Genomic DNA, 12248 nt, shown 5'->3' on the forward strand with positions numbered 1-12248 from the left:
AAAACTCTTTCAATAAAAAAAAAAAAGAGGAGGTGGAAGGAGGGAACTAAAGAGAAAGAGACGGGGAAAGGGAAGAGAGAGGGAAAAAGAGGAAAGGAGATGGATTGTTGTTAAATTGGGTGAAATATGGTGTATAGGAGAAAAGAAAACAGATGGGCAATTTCATATTTTTTCTACTTGAGGGTTATACTATTGAAATTATAGCGAAAGATAATATGGTGAAAGTTAAAGCTATCAGTTTAGATGTTATTGTATACTTGTTAATATTTATATGAAAATTTAAAATTTTTTGTAAAAGATAGGGGTAAATAATATAGAATAAGGAAAATGGAATGCAATAATTATGAATATGTTCATCTGTATTGAAATGTCAAACACCACACCATCCACATAATGATATGTATAAATTTAAAAAAATAAATAAAAACTTGATGGAAAAAAAATGTTGTTATTGAAAATGTTCTTCCTGCATAGCTAACTCCTTTAAAATTTCCAAAACTTGACCAAATTCTGCCATGAGTATCCAATAGACAATAGTATTTGTATTCTTCTTTAAAAAAATATAATAATTTATACCACAAAAGATAGGAAGAAATACTTCAATCTTGGATTTGTGAGACATGATTTGTAATAGAACTTTACTTATGTGAGACTAATTGTTGATCAGAACTGCCTCTCATTTTTCATCTGCTGAATTCCAGTTGTCCAAAGAATATGGTCCTGTTTTCCGTCTTCAAATGGGGTGCCTGGAAATGGTGGTGCTGACTGGCTATGAGACGGTCAAGGAGGCTTTGGTGAACCAGGCAGAGGCATTTGCAGAGAGAGCTATTGCCCCCATTTCTGAGGACTATGCAAAGGGGTTTGGTAAGTTGTTTATTCTGGATTGCAGTTGACACTCCTTGCAAAACTCTAATCAATATTATGTACAACTCACTCGGAAATACGATGAAAATATGATGGTAATAAATAGTAGTAAACAGTATTTAAAAAGAACATTTTTCAACCAATGCATGCACTTACACCAAACTTCTTGCACCAAACTAAGAGTAATGGTGGTGTTGCTGCCCAAGAGAACTTTATCTAAAGGAGATGGCAGCAACCAGTAGTGTTTGATTTTTGCATCTCTTCTTTCTCTTCCACCCCCCGCCTCCCTCTCTCACTCCCTGTGTGTCTCAGTTTGTTTAGCAACCATGATACGTAGCAACCTTTTCACCAGAACTATTTACAGTTGATAAACAAGGATTACATGTAGAATGTTTCATCTGAAGTTTTCATAGAAGAGAATTTGGACAGCTTCTGGAAATCACAAAAGATTGATTTGACTTAATCCCTCAGGGCCAACAGAAGCATTAGAAAACAAAAGCTATAGCAATTTTTTATTTATTAAATTTAATGGCCACCTATCTTACTACAGGATAACTCTGTAAGGAATAATTGTACTAACAGTAAGAATCCAATCCTTGAACATGTTTGTTTTACTTGTTTGCAAATTTGGGGTTCAGGAAACCCCAGGATCATGCATGCATTGCTTCTTCATTTGCCCCAAATTATGGTACCTGAGAATTTGCATAGCCAAGTCAGTAATAAATATTGAAATTAGCTGGTCCACTGTGTAAGGAAGGAGAAGGGCTGTTCTCCCAGAGTTCAATTTGGATTGTCTCCTACTATTTCTCCTTGTAAGAGACACCAGGTATTTTTACATGCTAAACTGCAATCCTTACTCATCATAGGCAGCTTAAACCTTAAAGTTCATACTTAAGTAACCACCTGATGAGATCATGAACACTGCATTTGCTATGCTAGAAGTAAATAAATGCTTTCCATACCCTTCAATGTTTATGTTCTTCAGACATATGCATTATAATGGTGGAATTTTCCTGGTTCAAACTGATCTTCGACTTGAACTCTTATTTCTAATTTGACCTCTTATTTACCTCTCCAGGTATTATTTTTGCTCATGGTGAGAACTGGAAACAGATGCGGAAGTTTTCAATATCTGCATTACAGGATTATGGAATGGGCAAGGGGATTATTGAAGACAAAATCAGTGAAGAATGCAGTATCTTGATAAAAACATATGAGACTTATGAAGGTGAGTTGGTATTCTGTCCTACAGACTTTATTTATTTATTTATTTATTTATTTATTTATTTATTTATTTATTTATTTATTTATTTATTTATTTATTTATTTATTTATTTATTTCGATTTTTATACCGCCCTTCTCCCGAAGGACTCAGGGCGGTGTACAGCCAAGTAAAAATACACTGTATACAAATTAAAAGAAATTTAAAAGGAACATATTATGATGTGGCCGAAAAATTTAAAACAATTTAAAATCTAAAAATATAAATAACCCCAATAAAATTTTAATCCAGTCCCGCTTGAATAAATAGGTGCGTTTTCAGCTCACGGTGAAAAGTCCGAAGATCAGGCACTTGACGTAAACCAGGGGGAAGTTCATTCCAAAGCGTAGGAGCTCCCACAGAGAAGGCCCTTCCCCTGGGGGCCGCCAACCGACATTGCTTGGCGGACGGCACCCTGAGAAGGCCCTCTCTGTGTGAGCGTACGGGTCGGTGGGAGGCAAAAGGTAACAGCAGGCGGTCCCGTAAGTACCCGGGTCCTAAGCCATGGAGCGCTTTAAAGGTGGTAACCAAAATCTTGAAGCGCACCCGGAAAACCACAGGGAGATAGTGCAAACTGCGCAGGAGTGGTGTTACATGGGAGCAACAAGTAGCTCCCGTTACTACCCGCGCAGCTGCATTCTGGACTAGCTGCAGCCTCCGGGTGCACTTCAAGGGCAGCCCCATGTAGAGAGCATTGCAATAATCCAAACGGGAAGTGACAAGAACATGAGTGACCGTGCATAAGGCATCCCGGTCAAGGAAGGGGCGCAACTGGCGGACCAAGCGAACTTGGTAAAAGGCCCTCTTGGAGACGGCCGCCAAATGATCATCAAACGACAGCCACCCATCCAAGAGGACACCCAAGTTGCGTTCCCTTTCCATTGGGGCCAAGAACTCACCCCCCCCACAGTCAGCTGCGGGGTGCCGGCATCCACAGCCACTCCGTCTTGGAGGGATTGAGCTTGAGTCTGTTTCTCCCCATCCAGACCCGTACAGCTTCCAGACACCGGGATAGCACTTCGACAGCTTCGTTGGGGTGGTCCGGGGTGGAAAAGTACAGCTGCGTGTCATCAGCGTACAGATGATAACTCAGCCCGAAACCACTGATGACCTCACCCAGCGGCTTCATATAGATGTTGAACAGGAGGGGCGAGAGAATCGACCCCTGAGGCACCCCACAAGCAGGCGCCGCGCCTGACCTCTGTCCCCTGTCAACACTGTCTGCAACCGGTCGGAGAGATAGGAGGAGAACCACCAATAAACGGTGCCTCCCACCCCCAAGCTCTCCAACCGGTGCAGCAAGATACTATGGTCGATGGTATCGAAAGCCGCTTAGAGGTCTAATAGGACCAGGGCAGAGGAACAACCTCTATCCCTGGCCTTCCAGAGGTCATCCACCAACGCGACCAAAGCTGTCTCCGTACTATGTCCGGACCGGAAGCCGGACTGGAACGGGTCTAGATAGATGGCTTCATCCACAAAGCGAAGGTTGGAGACTGGATGATAATTTCCCAAAATAGCTGGGTCCAGGGAAGGCTTCTTGAGGAGGGGTCTCACCACCGCCTCTTTCAAGGCAGTGGGGAAAACCCCTTCCAACAATGAAGCATTTATAATTCCCTGGAGCCAGCCTCGTGTCACTTCCTGAGTGGCCAGCACCAGCCAGGAAGGACACGGGTCCAGTAAACATGTGGTTGCATGTAACCTCCCCAGCAACCTGTCCACGTCCTCGGGAGCCACAGACTCAAATTCATCCCAAACGACCTCAACAAGACGTGCATCCGTCATCCCGCCTGGATCATCGCAATTTTGGTCTAAGATATCCCGAAGCTGAACGATTTTATCGTATAGATAACCATTAAACTCCTCAGCACGTCCCTGTAGGGGGTCCTCCCGCCCCCCCTGGTGAAGGAGGGAGCGAGTCACCCGAAACAGGGTGGCCGGGCGGTTATCTGCCGATGCAATGAGAGTGGAAACGTAAGAACGTTTCGCCTCCCTCATTGCCACTAGGTAGGTCTTAGTAAAAGATCTCACTAGTGTCCGATCAGCTTCGGAACGGCTAGACCTCCAAGAACTCTCTAGGTGTCTTCTCTGGCGTTTCATCTCCCTCAGCTCCTCAGAAAACCGAGGAGCCAATTGAGACCTACGCCGGGTCAGAGGCCGCAAAGGCACGACACGGTCCAAAGCCCCAGCCGCGGCCCGTTCCCAGGCCGCAACTAGTTCTTCAGTCGTGCCGTGGGCAAGATCCTCAGGAAACGGCCCAAGCTCCGTCCGGAACCTATCAGGGTCCATCAGGTGCCTGGGACGGAACCAACACATTGGCTCCGTCTCCCTGCGGTGGTGAGCGGCGGTCCGAAAGTCCAGGCGAAGGAGAAAATGATCTGACCATGACACTGGTTCCGTGACTAAATCTCCTAATTCCAGATCATTAATCCACTGTCCAGAGATAAAAATCAGATCTAGTGTGCCTCCCCCCATGTGTGTAGGGCCATCAGTTACTTGAATCAGGTCCATGGCCGTCATGAAAGCCTGGAACTCCTGAGCTACCATTGATGACAAGCCGGCCGATGGCAAGTTGAAATCCCCCATGACCAAAAGTCTGGGAATCTCAACTGCCACCCCGGCAAGCACCTCCAGCAGCTCAGGTAGGGCTGTAGTCACGCAGCAAGGAGCCAGGTACGCGATCAACAGACCCATCTGATTCCGATGGCCCCACTTCACAAGGAGGGATTCACAACCAGCTATCTGAGGCACAGTGGACTCCCTCGGCTCTAGGCTTTCCTTAATCACAACCGCCACCCCCCCACCCCTACCTTGGGCCCTCGGCCAATGAAATGCATGGAAACCCGGAGGGCACAGTTCAACCAGGGGAACACCCCCCTCTGTGCCCAACCAGGTCTCTGTAATGCCCGTAAAGTCCGCGGACTCCCTCTGAATAAGGTCACAAATCAAGGGAGCCTTATTAACCACGGACCGGGCATTGCACAGCATCAGCCGAAGACCCAAGCTCTGAGGATCTTGACCATCCGGGGAACGAGTAAGGACTGAGGGGCCGGAGCACGTGATCGCTTTTAAACATCGAGCATGTGCTCCCAGGGAACGATACGGCCCCTTGCCTCCGCCATATCTGCCTCTCCCACTTACTGTACAGATGGAAAAACACTCTACGCTCCGAACATCCCCCTCTCCCCCTGTCTTCGGACCTGATGAAATAATGCCATGAGCACGCAATGGGACTGGACATACACTCCCCCACCTCCCCAATGGGTTCTTCCCCTCACCCATCTCATCCCTCCCCCCCTCCCAACCCTTAAAATCCCCATTAGAACTCCCCTTAAAAAATCTATTAAAACAACTAATTAAAAAACCCCTAAGCCTCCTATTTTTTGCATGCCACCTCTCGGGGCTCCAAAGCCCGTCCTCAAGGTGGGCCCTCGATAATCTGGAGGGCCAAACCCGCGAGAGAGGGGCATCTCGCAGGGCAAGTAGATCAGCCGCGGTAAACGATCGCATCACAGAGAAAGTCCGGCAAGAAGCTCATCCTGGGCTGGTCAAGATGGTAGTAGATGATAAAGCAGATGATAAAGTGACCACGACTAGTGTATCCTGATGGGAAACAGTTAATGGAAATCCTTATGCGGTAGATGACCAAACCGCTAACTCAGTCAATTCACCACCCCATACAAACAACCAGGGGTGGACTATGGAAGAAGGGGGGAGGAACGATGATAAAGATGATTAAGATGTTAAATAATAAAAGGGGTGTCCGCTGGGCCCGTGGGCCTTCCTCAAGGCAACCACCAGGTATCCACGCCACCCGCTAGGACAAGGCTACACCCACGTTGGGCCTATCGGGCCTCGAAACACCGGGGCAGGCCGCTGCCGCCTGCCACCTCCGCCTGGCCATCGCCGCCGAAAAAGCCCCATCGCCACCGCATGAAGGCCACCGAAATCCCCACCATCCGGGAAGGGACTCCAGTCGCCAAATCCTGCCAGCAGTCCCGGGGCTCCACTGGTGCCAACGCCGATCGAAGGAAAACCAGGCCGCTGCTGCCGCCACCGGGAAGTCAAAAAGGCCGACGGAGGCCCGGGAGGCCCTCCAGATCTCCTCCGGGGCTCCTCCCATCGCCCCCGAAGACGCCCAGCTCCAAGTCACCCATCTTCCAGGTGACTGAATCTTCCTCCACCAAGGCAGGAGTCCAGGGGGGGTCCAAGGTGTCAAAGGCCCCCCGCCGCCCCCGCCGCCAAAATGCCAAAAAGGCCGGCGGCGGCTTGGCAAGCTGCCAGGATCACCATTAAAACACCACAACTCCGGGGCTCCTCCCAATGCCCCCCGAAGTCGCACAACACCAAATCACCCTTTTTCCGGGTAACCGGATCTTCTTCCATCAGGGCGGGGGCCTAGGATGTTATCAAGGCCCCCCCCAGACCCGGACAAAGCCCGAAAAGGCCCGTCGCCGCTCCCCCGATCAGCAGGGCGACGCCATCTTGGACATGCTCAGTAGGCTTTCAAGACAATCTATGTATAGAAGATCTAGAGCAATGATGGCTAACCTTTTTGACATCGCAACAGATGAGGGGAAGGTTCACGTGTGCGCATGCTCACACCCATAATTCTATGCACCCCACCCCGCGCATGTGCGCACAACCCCCCTCCCCCCCGTTTCTGGCACGCAATGGCCTGGTAGGCCCATTTTTCTTTCTCACCTGGCTCCAGATCCTCTCTATGCATCTGGGGAGGGCGAAAACAGCCTTCCCCCTGCAGAGGCCCTCCGGAGGCCCAAAATGGCCCATTTTCCAACTTCTGGTTGGACAGGAAGTGACTTTTTTTCTGTCCCCAGCCTCCAGAGCCTCTCTAGGGCCTGGGGAAAGCTGTTTTTGACCTCCCTAAATGCATAGAGAAGATCTGGTGCCAGGTGAAAAAGAAAAACAAGCCTCCCCCCACCCAGAGACTCCAGAGACAGGAAACAGCCTGTTTCCCTACTTTTGGTGGATCCGGAAGGCCCAAAAATCAGCTGGTGGTGTGCGCATGCGCACTGGAGTTGAGCAGGCGTGCCCACTGATATGGCTACATGTGCCACCTGTGCCACACATGCGATAGGTTTGCCATCACGGATCTAGAGGAACCTTTTCAGAAAAATATGCCAATAGCTGTTATTTATGAGGAATTGTTATACTAAATTAGCTATTGAAGTTTATGGAAGGATAAATTGTTTCCAATATGAGCACTGCTTTTGTATATGAAAAGGTGTTAGGAATTGGACTTACTTGTTCCTCCAGGCTTTGAGTCAGTGATATTCATGTTATCCAATTAAGTAGAATAAGTTAAAAACCTAAGCACTAAACCAACACCATTCACCACAATTCTTGGCTCTCCAAGTGATCCACTTTCCAGTACCCTCTCATTCATTCCCACCCAGGCATTCCTGTCCTTTAACACTCTCCCTATCACCCGAAGATCACATGGAGATTATTGCACAATCTCCTCTTAAACTCATGGCTCAGAATTCTATTATCTTCATTCCGTGAAATATTATATATATATATATATATATATATATATATATATATATATATATATATATATATATATATATATATATATATATATATATATATTTGATTGATTTGTATACCGCCCTTCTCCCAAAGGACTATTATATATATATATATATATATATATATATATATATATATATATATATATATATATATATATATATATATATATATTTATTTATTTATTTGATTGATTTGTATACTGCCCTTCTCCCAAAGGACTCAGGGCGGTTCACAGCCAATAAAATGCATATAATATAGATTAAGAACAGTATAAAAAACTTATTCAATATATGGCATAAAAACTAAAATAAGAATAAAAACCCCATTTAAAACTACATTTAAGCTAGCCCTTTGGATGAAACAGAAGCATCTTCAGCTCGCGGTGAAAGGTCCAGAGGTCAGGGAGTTGACGAAGCCCCAGAGGCATCTCATTCCAGAGGGCCAGAGCCCCCAAAGAGAAGGCCTTCCCCCTGGGGGTCGCCAGCCGACATTGTTTGGCCAACGGTACCCTGAGGAGGCCCTCCCTGTGGGAGCGCACAGGTCAATGGGAGGCTACTGGCGGCAGTAGGCGGTCCCGTAAGTAACCCGGTCCTATGCCATGGAGCGCTTTAAAGGTAGTAACCAACACCTTGAATTGCACCCTATCACCAATATATAAACTCCTATTTTGATCCCACATGTCAGACATACCAAGTTTTGAAAGAATGAAGAATGAATATGGTTAATAAAAATTATCAACATCTTTCTCTGTATTTAATGAAATTATTAAGGTACCTTCCACTTTAATATTACATTTTTTTCTCATTAACAATTCATTGCTTACAGTGAATAAATATTAAATTATCAGGATGCATTAAACTTGCCAAAACCTTTCTGGTGTCAGCAATATTTCCCTATGTTGTTTGGAAATACGTTGGTCATGATCATTATCTGTTTTAGGAATTAGGAAGTGGAAACTATTTCTGGTTTTAAAAGGATGGGTTACAGAATTATTCTTTGTGTTACTGTCAGTAAATATTAGCTCATAAATCCATGTTTTCTTGCTATCTTTTATGCAGAGTACAAAGTAGTTTCTATGATAAATGTATAAGCCATCTAAAGGGGACAAAAAGCAGGTTTAATTCTGTGATCCTTTCACAATTCTGTTTTAATTTATTTCTCATGACCAGGAAAGCCATTTGACCCAGCAACAATTCTGAAAGCTGCAGCTGCCAATATCATAGTTTCTTTTTTACTTGGCAAGAGATTTGAATATGAAGATGCTACACTTCTAAGACTTCTGGAGTTAGTTGAAGAAAATTTACACCTTGCAGGGACTCCTGCTGTGTTGGTAATGTAATCTTTCATACGAAGAAAAACGTCATCCCTATAGTTTATTAAGGTTTAATTTGTGGGATTTGGATCTTAATTAATTAATAAACTTGATTTATCATATCTTTAGCACCCACGTATTTTAGTTGATGATACTGATGGTGATTTTGGAGGGTATGGAACAAACCTATTTGGATAAAAATGCTTTGAGATGTCTATTAGAAAATATATTCATAGTATTCAGTTCTCTTAATATGCTACCTCTCTTATTATTCAACTCTGTTTCAGGTATATAATATGTTTCCCAAGTTGGGATTCCTTTTGGGTGCTTATAAAAAAATAATGAATAACCAAAAAGAGTTCCATGAATTCATACAGGCCACTTTCCTTGAAAATCTCAAAGAGTTTGATGAAAATAACCAGAGGACTTTTATTGATGCATTTCTTGTTCGGCAGAAAAAGGTAATTTTAAAAAGCATTTTAAGTATGCAAGGAATTGTAACTGATTTTTTCTTTCTTTCACGTGTTTAAAAATATTCTGGCTGGTACCAGAATACATGCAGCTAGGGAAAATCCTTGCTTTAGAAATGTCCAGGAAAACAATTTCTTGCAGTGAAAGCCAGGGGTGAATATGTGAGTTTAGTTTGGAATTTGTGTAATCTCTTTCTCAGGTTGTGTAATGATATAAACAAACAAAAATAATAAAAATTAATAACCTCCACCAGCAAGGACACTATTAAACAGCCAAGGCTGATTAAAACAGTGATCATGTTTAAAACTTTATGAAACAACATTCAGGAGGGGCTGTAAGTACCTCGAGGGTATGAGATTTCCCATTATTTGGCAGCTCCCCATCTTCCTGAATTCCTGAGTGATGGCTCTCCACAAGTCTTCTTGCAGCATCCTTCATGGCCAACGGATTCACTGTTCGTGTGATGTCTTTATTCCTTGTGTGTCTATTAAAGCTACTACAATGCTTGTACACCTCTAACTGGAACTTTTCCCTGTAAAATGCAACACTGGTTTTTTGTAGCAGTTGAATGAAGCAGTCACATGGGGGTCTCACTTAACAACCACTTTTCTCAATGTCCAACTGTGGTCATAAGTCAAGGATTACCTGTAGTACCAATTCTACAGTCTCTCACAGAGGGATAATTCTAGTAAGGAGATAGTCAGGTGGGCCCTTGGGAAGCAGCAGTGCAGGAGAAGCGGAAAGCCATTCTCCCTTTTTTAGAAATTGCAGTCTAAGGAAATCAATGGAAAAATGAAAGTGAGCTCTCAAACCTGAAATCTTTCTTCTTAAAGATTCATAAAATCACTCTTCATGAAAGAAAGCATTGAGCTAGCATGTATTGAGAAGAACTGGCAGAGAGAAGTGGGGAAGGTAATCGCAATTTTTCTCCAGATTCATTGCTGGTTCTTCCATTGTCACCATTCACTGGAACATAACAATGCAACAGTCACTCAGCAGATGCACTTCCCTACACAGCCACAGCAAAAGGATGTCCTGAATTCACGTATCCGGAATTATGGCATTTCTGCCGTAATTGACCCTAATTTTAATTCCCCTGCATACATAGATATATGCCAATCTACAAGATGAAGCTGTCTTCATTTAGATGAAGTTCCTTTTCCATTTTCTCTTAAATTTCAAAACAGGAAACATTTTATTTTTTCTTTATTTCAATTCATTCAGTAATTCATGGTCTTTCCCATATGCTTACAGTCTTCTTTAGCACAGATGCATCCTGTGATGACCTGGGTATGGCACAAAGGCAACACAGCCAGAGAATAAGTATGAGTCCCTTTATTAGCTTCAACTTTGCCCCCAACGTCGCTTTTACTCTCCGGTCTGGAGAAAAACTCTCCCACAAACCTTTAACAGCCTTTGATCTGAAAATACTCTAGTCCAAGCATTATAAGCAGAAACTATAAATCCAACAAGGCAAGATAAAGTAATTAATCTGGCAGGGCAAGCAAGATAAGGAGCCCATGTTCCTCCTCAACCTCCTCACTGTCCAACTCTACTGCCAGCTCCGCAGGCTGCAGGCGGACCACAACAGCCAGGAACCCAAATAAAGCAGTTAACATGAGATGAACTCAGCATTTGTTCCCGACAACTGCCCCTCCAAATATCTTCTCCTTTAAACTCCATTCCCAGGTGTGCCTTGTGAAGGGAATCGGGGCCCTTTCCTCCCTCATAAGCCATGCAACCCACGTTGCTCTCTTCTGTGTTCTTCCCTATGTGCCCTAGGATGAAGAAGGGGTGGGCCATGGTCTTCATCAGAACCCCTCTCCCTTGTTCTACCCGTCTCCTGCTCTGCCCAACCTGACTCCACAGCCAACGGAGCCATTCTCTCACTCTCTGTCAGTTGTTGGTCTTCAATCTCAGAGTTAAATTCCGATGTGGGCATGACAATTCCATAAACCCTAGTATCCATCATCTTTTTGGTCAAGCAAGACCTTGACATAATTCTTTGTGGCAGGACATGAGTGTTAGGGCTCCCTGCTAATCATAGAACACAAAACCTGCCACTTTGGGCACATTTTAGCCAGCATGCGACAATACCACCAAAGGTCAATTTTGCTGCATATAGGAACTAAAAATATGATCTCTAATTTAAAGTCTACTTTGCAAGCCACTCTACTATTGTCTGCAACTCAATATAGATAATCCTTGAATTATGACAGCAATTCAGCCTGGAATTTCTGTTACTGAGCGATGGTTGTGAAGTACAATTGAATTGCTTAGTGATAGGAATCCCTGCATTTCCAACTGCCATTGTTAACTGAACTGAAGTAGTTGTTAGACAAGGACTTCCTCACAACTCCTATGGCTTCCCACAACCAAAGCCAGGGGAGGAAGCCAACAGGAAGTTGCCATCCCAGGAGGCTTCCAAACAGCCAGCAGGTTGCCAAATAGCTGCTGCTGGGTATGGGATGACATGCAGGGGTATGTAAGTGGATGGAGCAGAATAGTGCAAGCACAGAATGATTGGAATGGTTGCGTCCAGATGGGGAGAGACTGAGGGAGGGCATGGGATTGTGGGGTGCACAAGGGTGCAAGGGAGGGGGAGTCAAGGCTTGGGAAGGAGTGTGGTGTTGCACAGAGGGGCAAGTGGAGAGATTTACCCCAGAAAATCCCTGCTGGCTTCCCATTATCTTTATGGAGGAAACAACAAGGAAGACTGCAAAAGGCAAGCAATTAATCACAGCCACTGAACTATAGTAAGTGCTAGACCATGGTTGCCA

The 12248-nt window shown here is 44.7% G+C and overlaps 2 protein-coding genes across 3 annotated transcripts in view; both read left to right on the top strand.

Annotated features, from left to right (window-relative positions):
• The window catches only part of LOC131198475 (cytochrome P450 2K1-like), a 95341-nt gene that overhangs the window by 37495 nt on the left and 45598 nt on the right, over positions 1-12248 (top strand). The window lies entirely within an intron of this gene.
• LOC131198458 (cytochrome P450 2K1-like) overlaps positions 1-12248 on the top strand; it is a 32259-nt gene that overhangs the window by 8709 nt on the left and 11302 nt on the right. Inside the window, exons 2-5 of one of the 2 annotated variants that reach the window (XM_058183133.1) lie at positions 702-864; positions 1943-2092; positions 8855-9015; positions 9375-9458. In XM_058183133.1, the coding sequence (XP_058039116.1) occupies positions 702-864; positions 1943-2092; positions 8855-9015; positions 9375-9458 (558 nt within the window). Of the gene's footprint in view, positions 1-701; positions 865-1942; positions 2093-8854; positions 9016-9284; positions 9459-12248 lie in introns of both variants that reach the window. The other variant, XM_058183123.1, reaches the window with a different exon arrangement.

Source organism: Ahaetulla prasina, chromosome 1, assembly GCF_028640845.1.
Source record: "Ahaetulla prasina isolate Xishuangbanna chromosome 1, ASM2864084v1, whole genome shotgun sequence".
Lineage (NCBI taxonomy): Eukaryota > Metazoa > Chordata > Lepidosauria > Squamata > Colubridae > Ahaetulla > Ahaetulla prasina.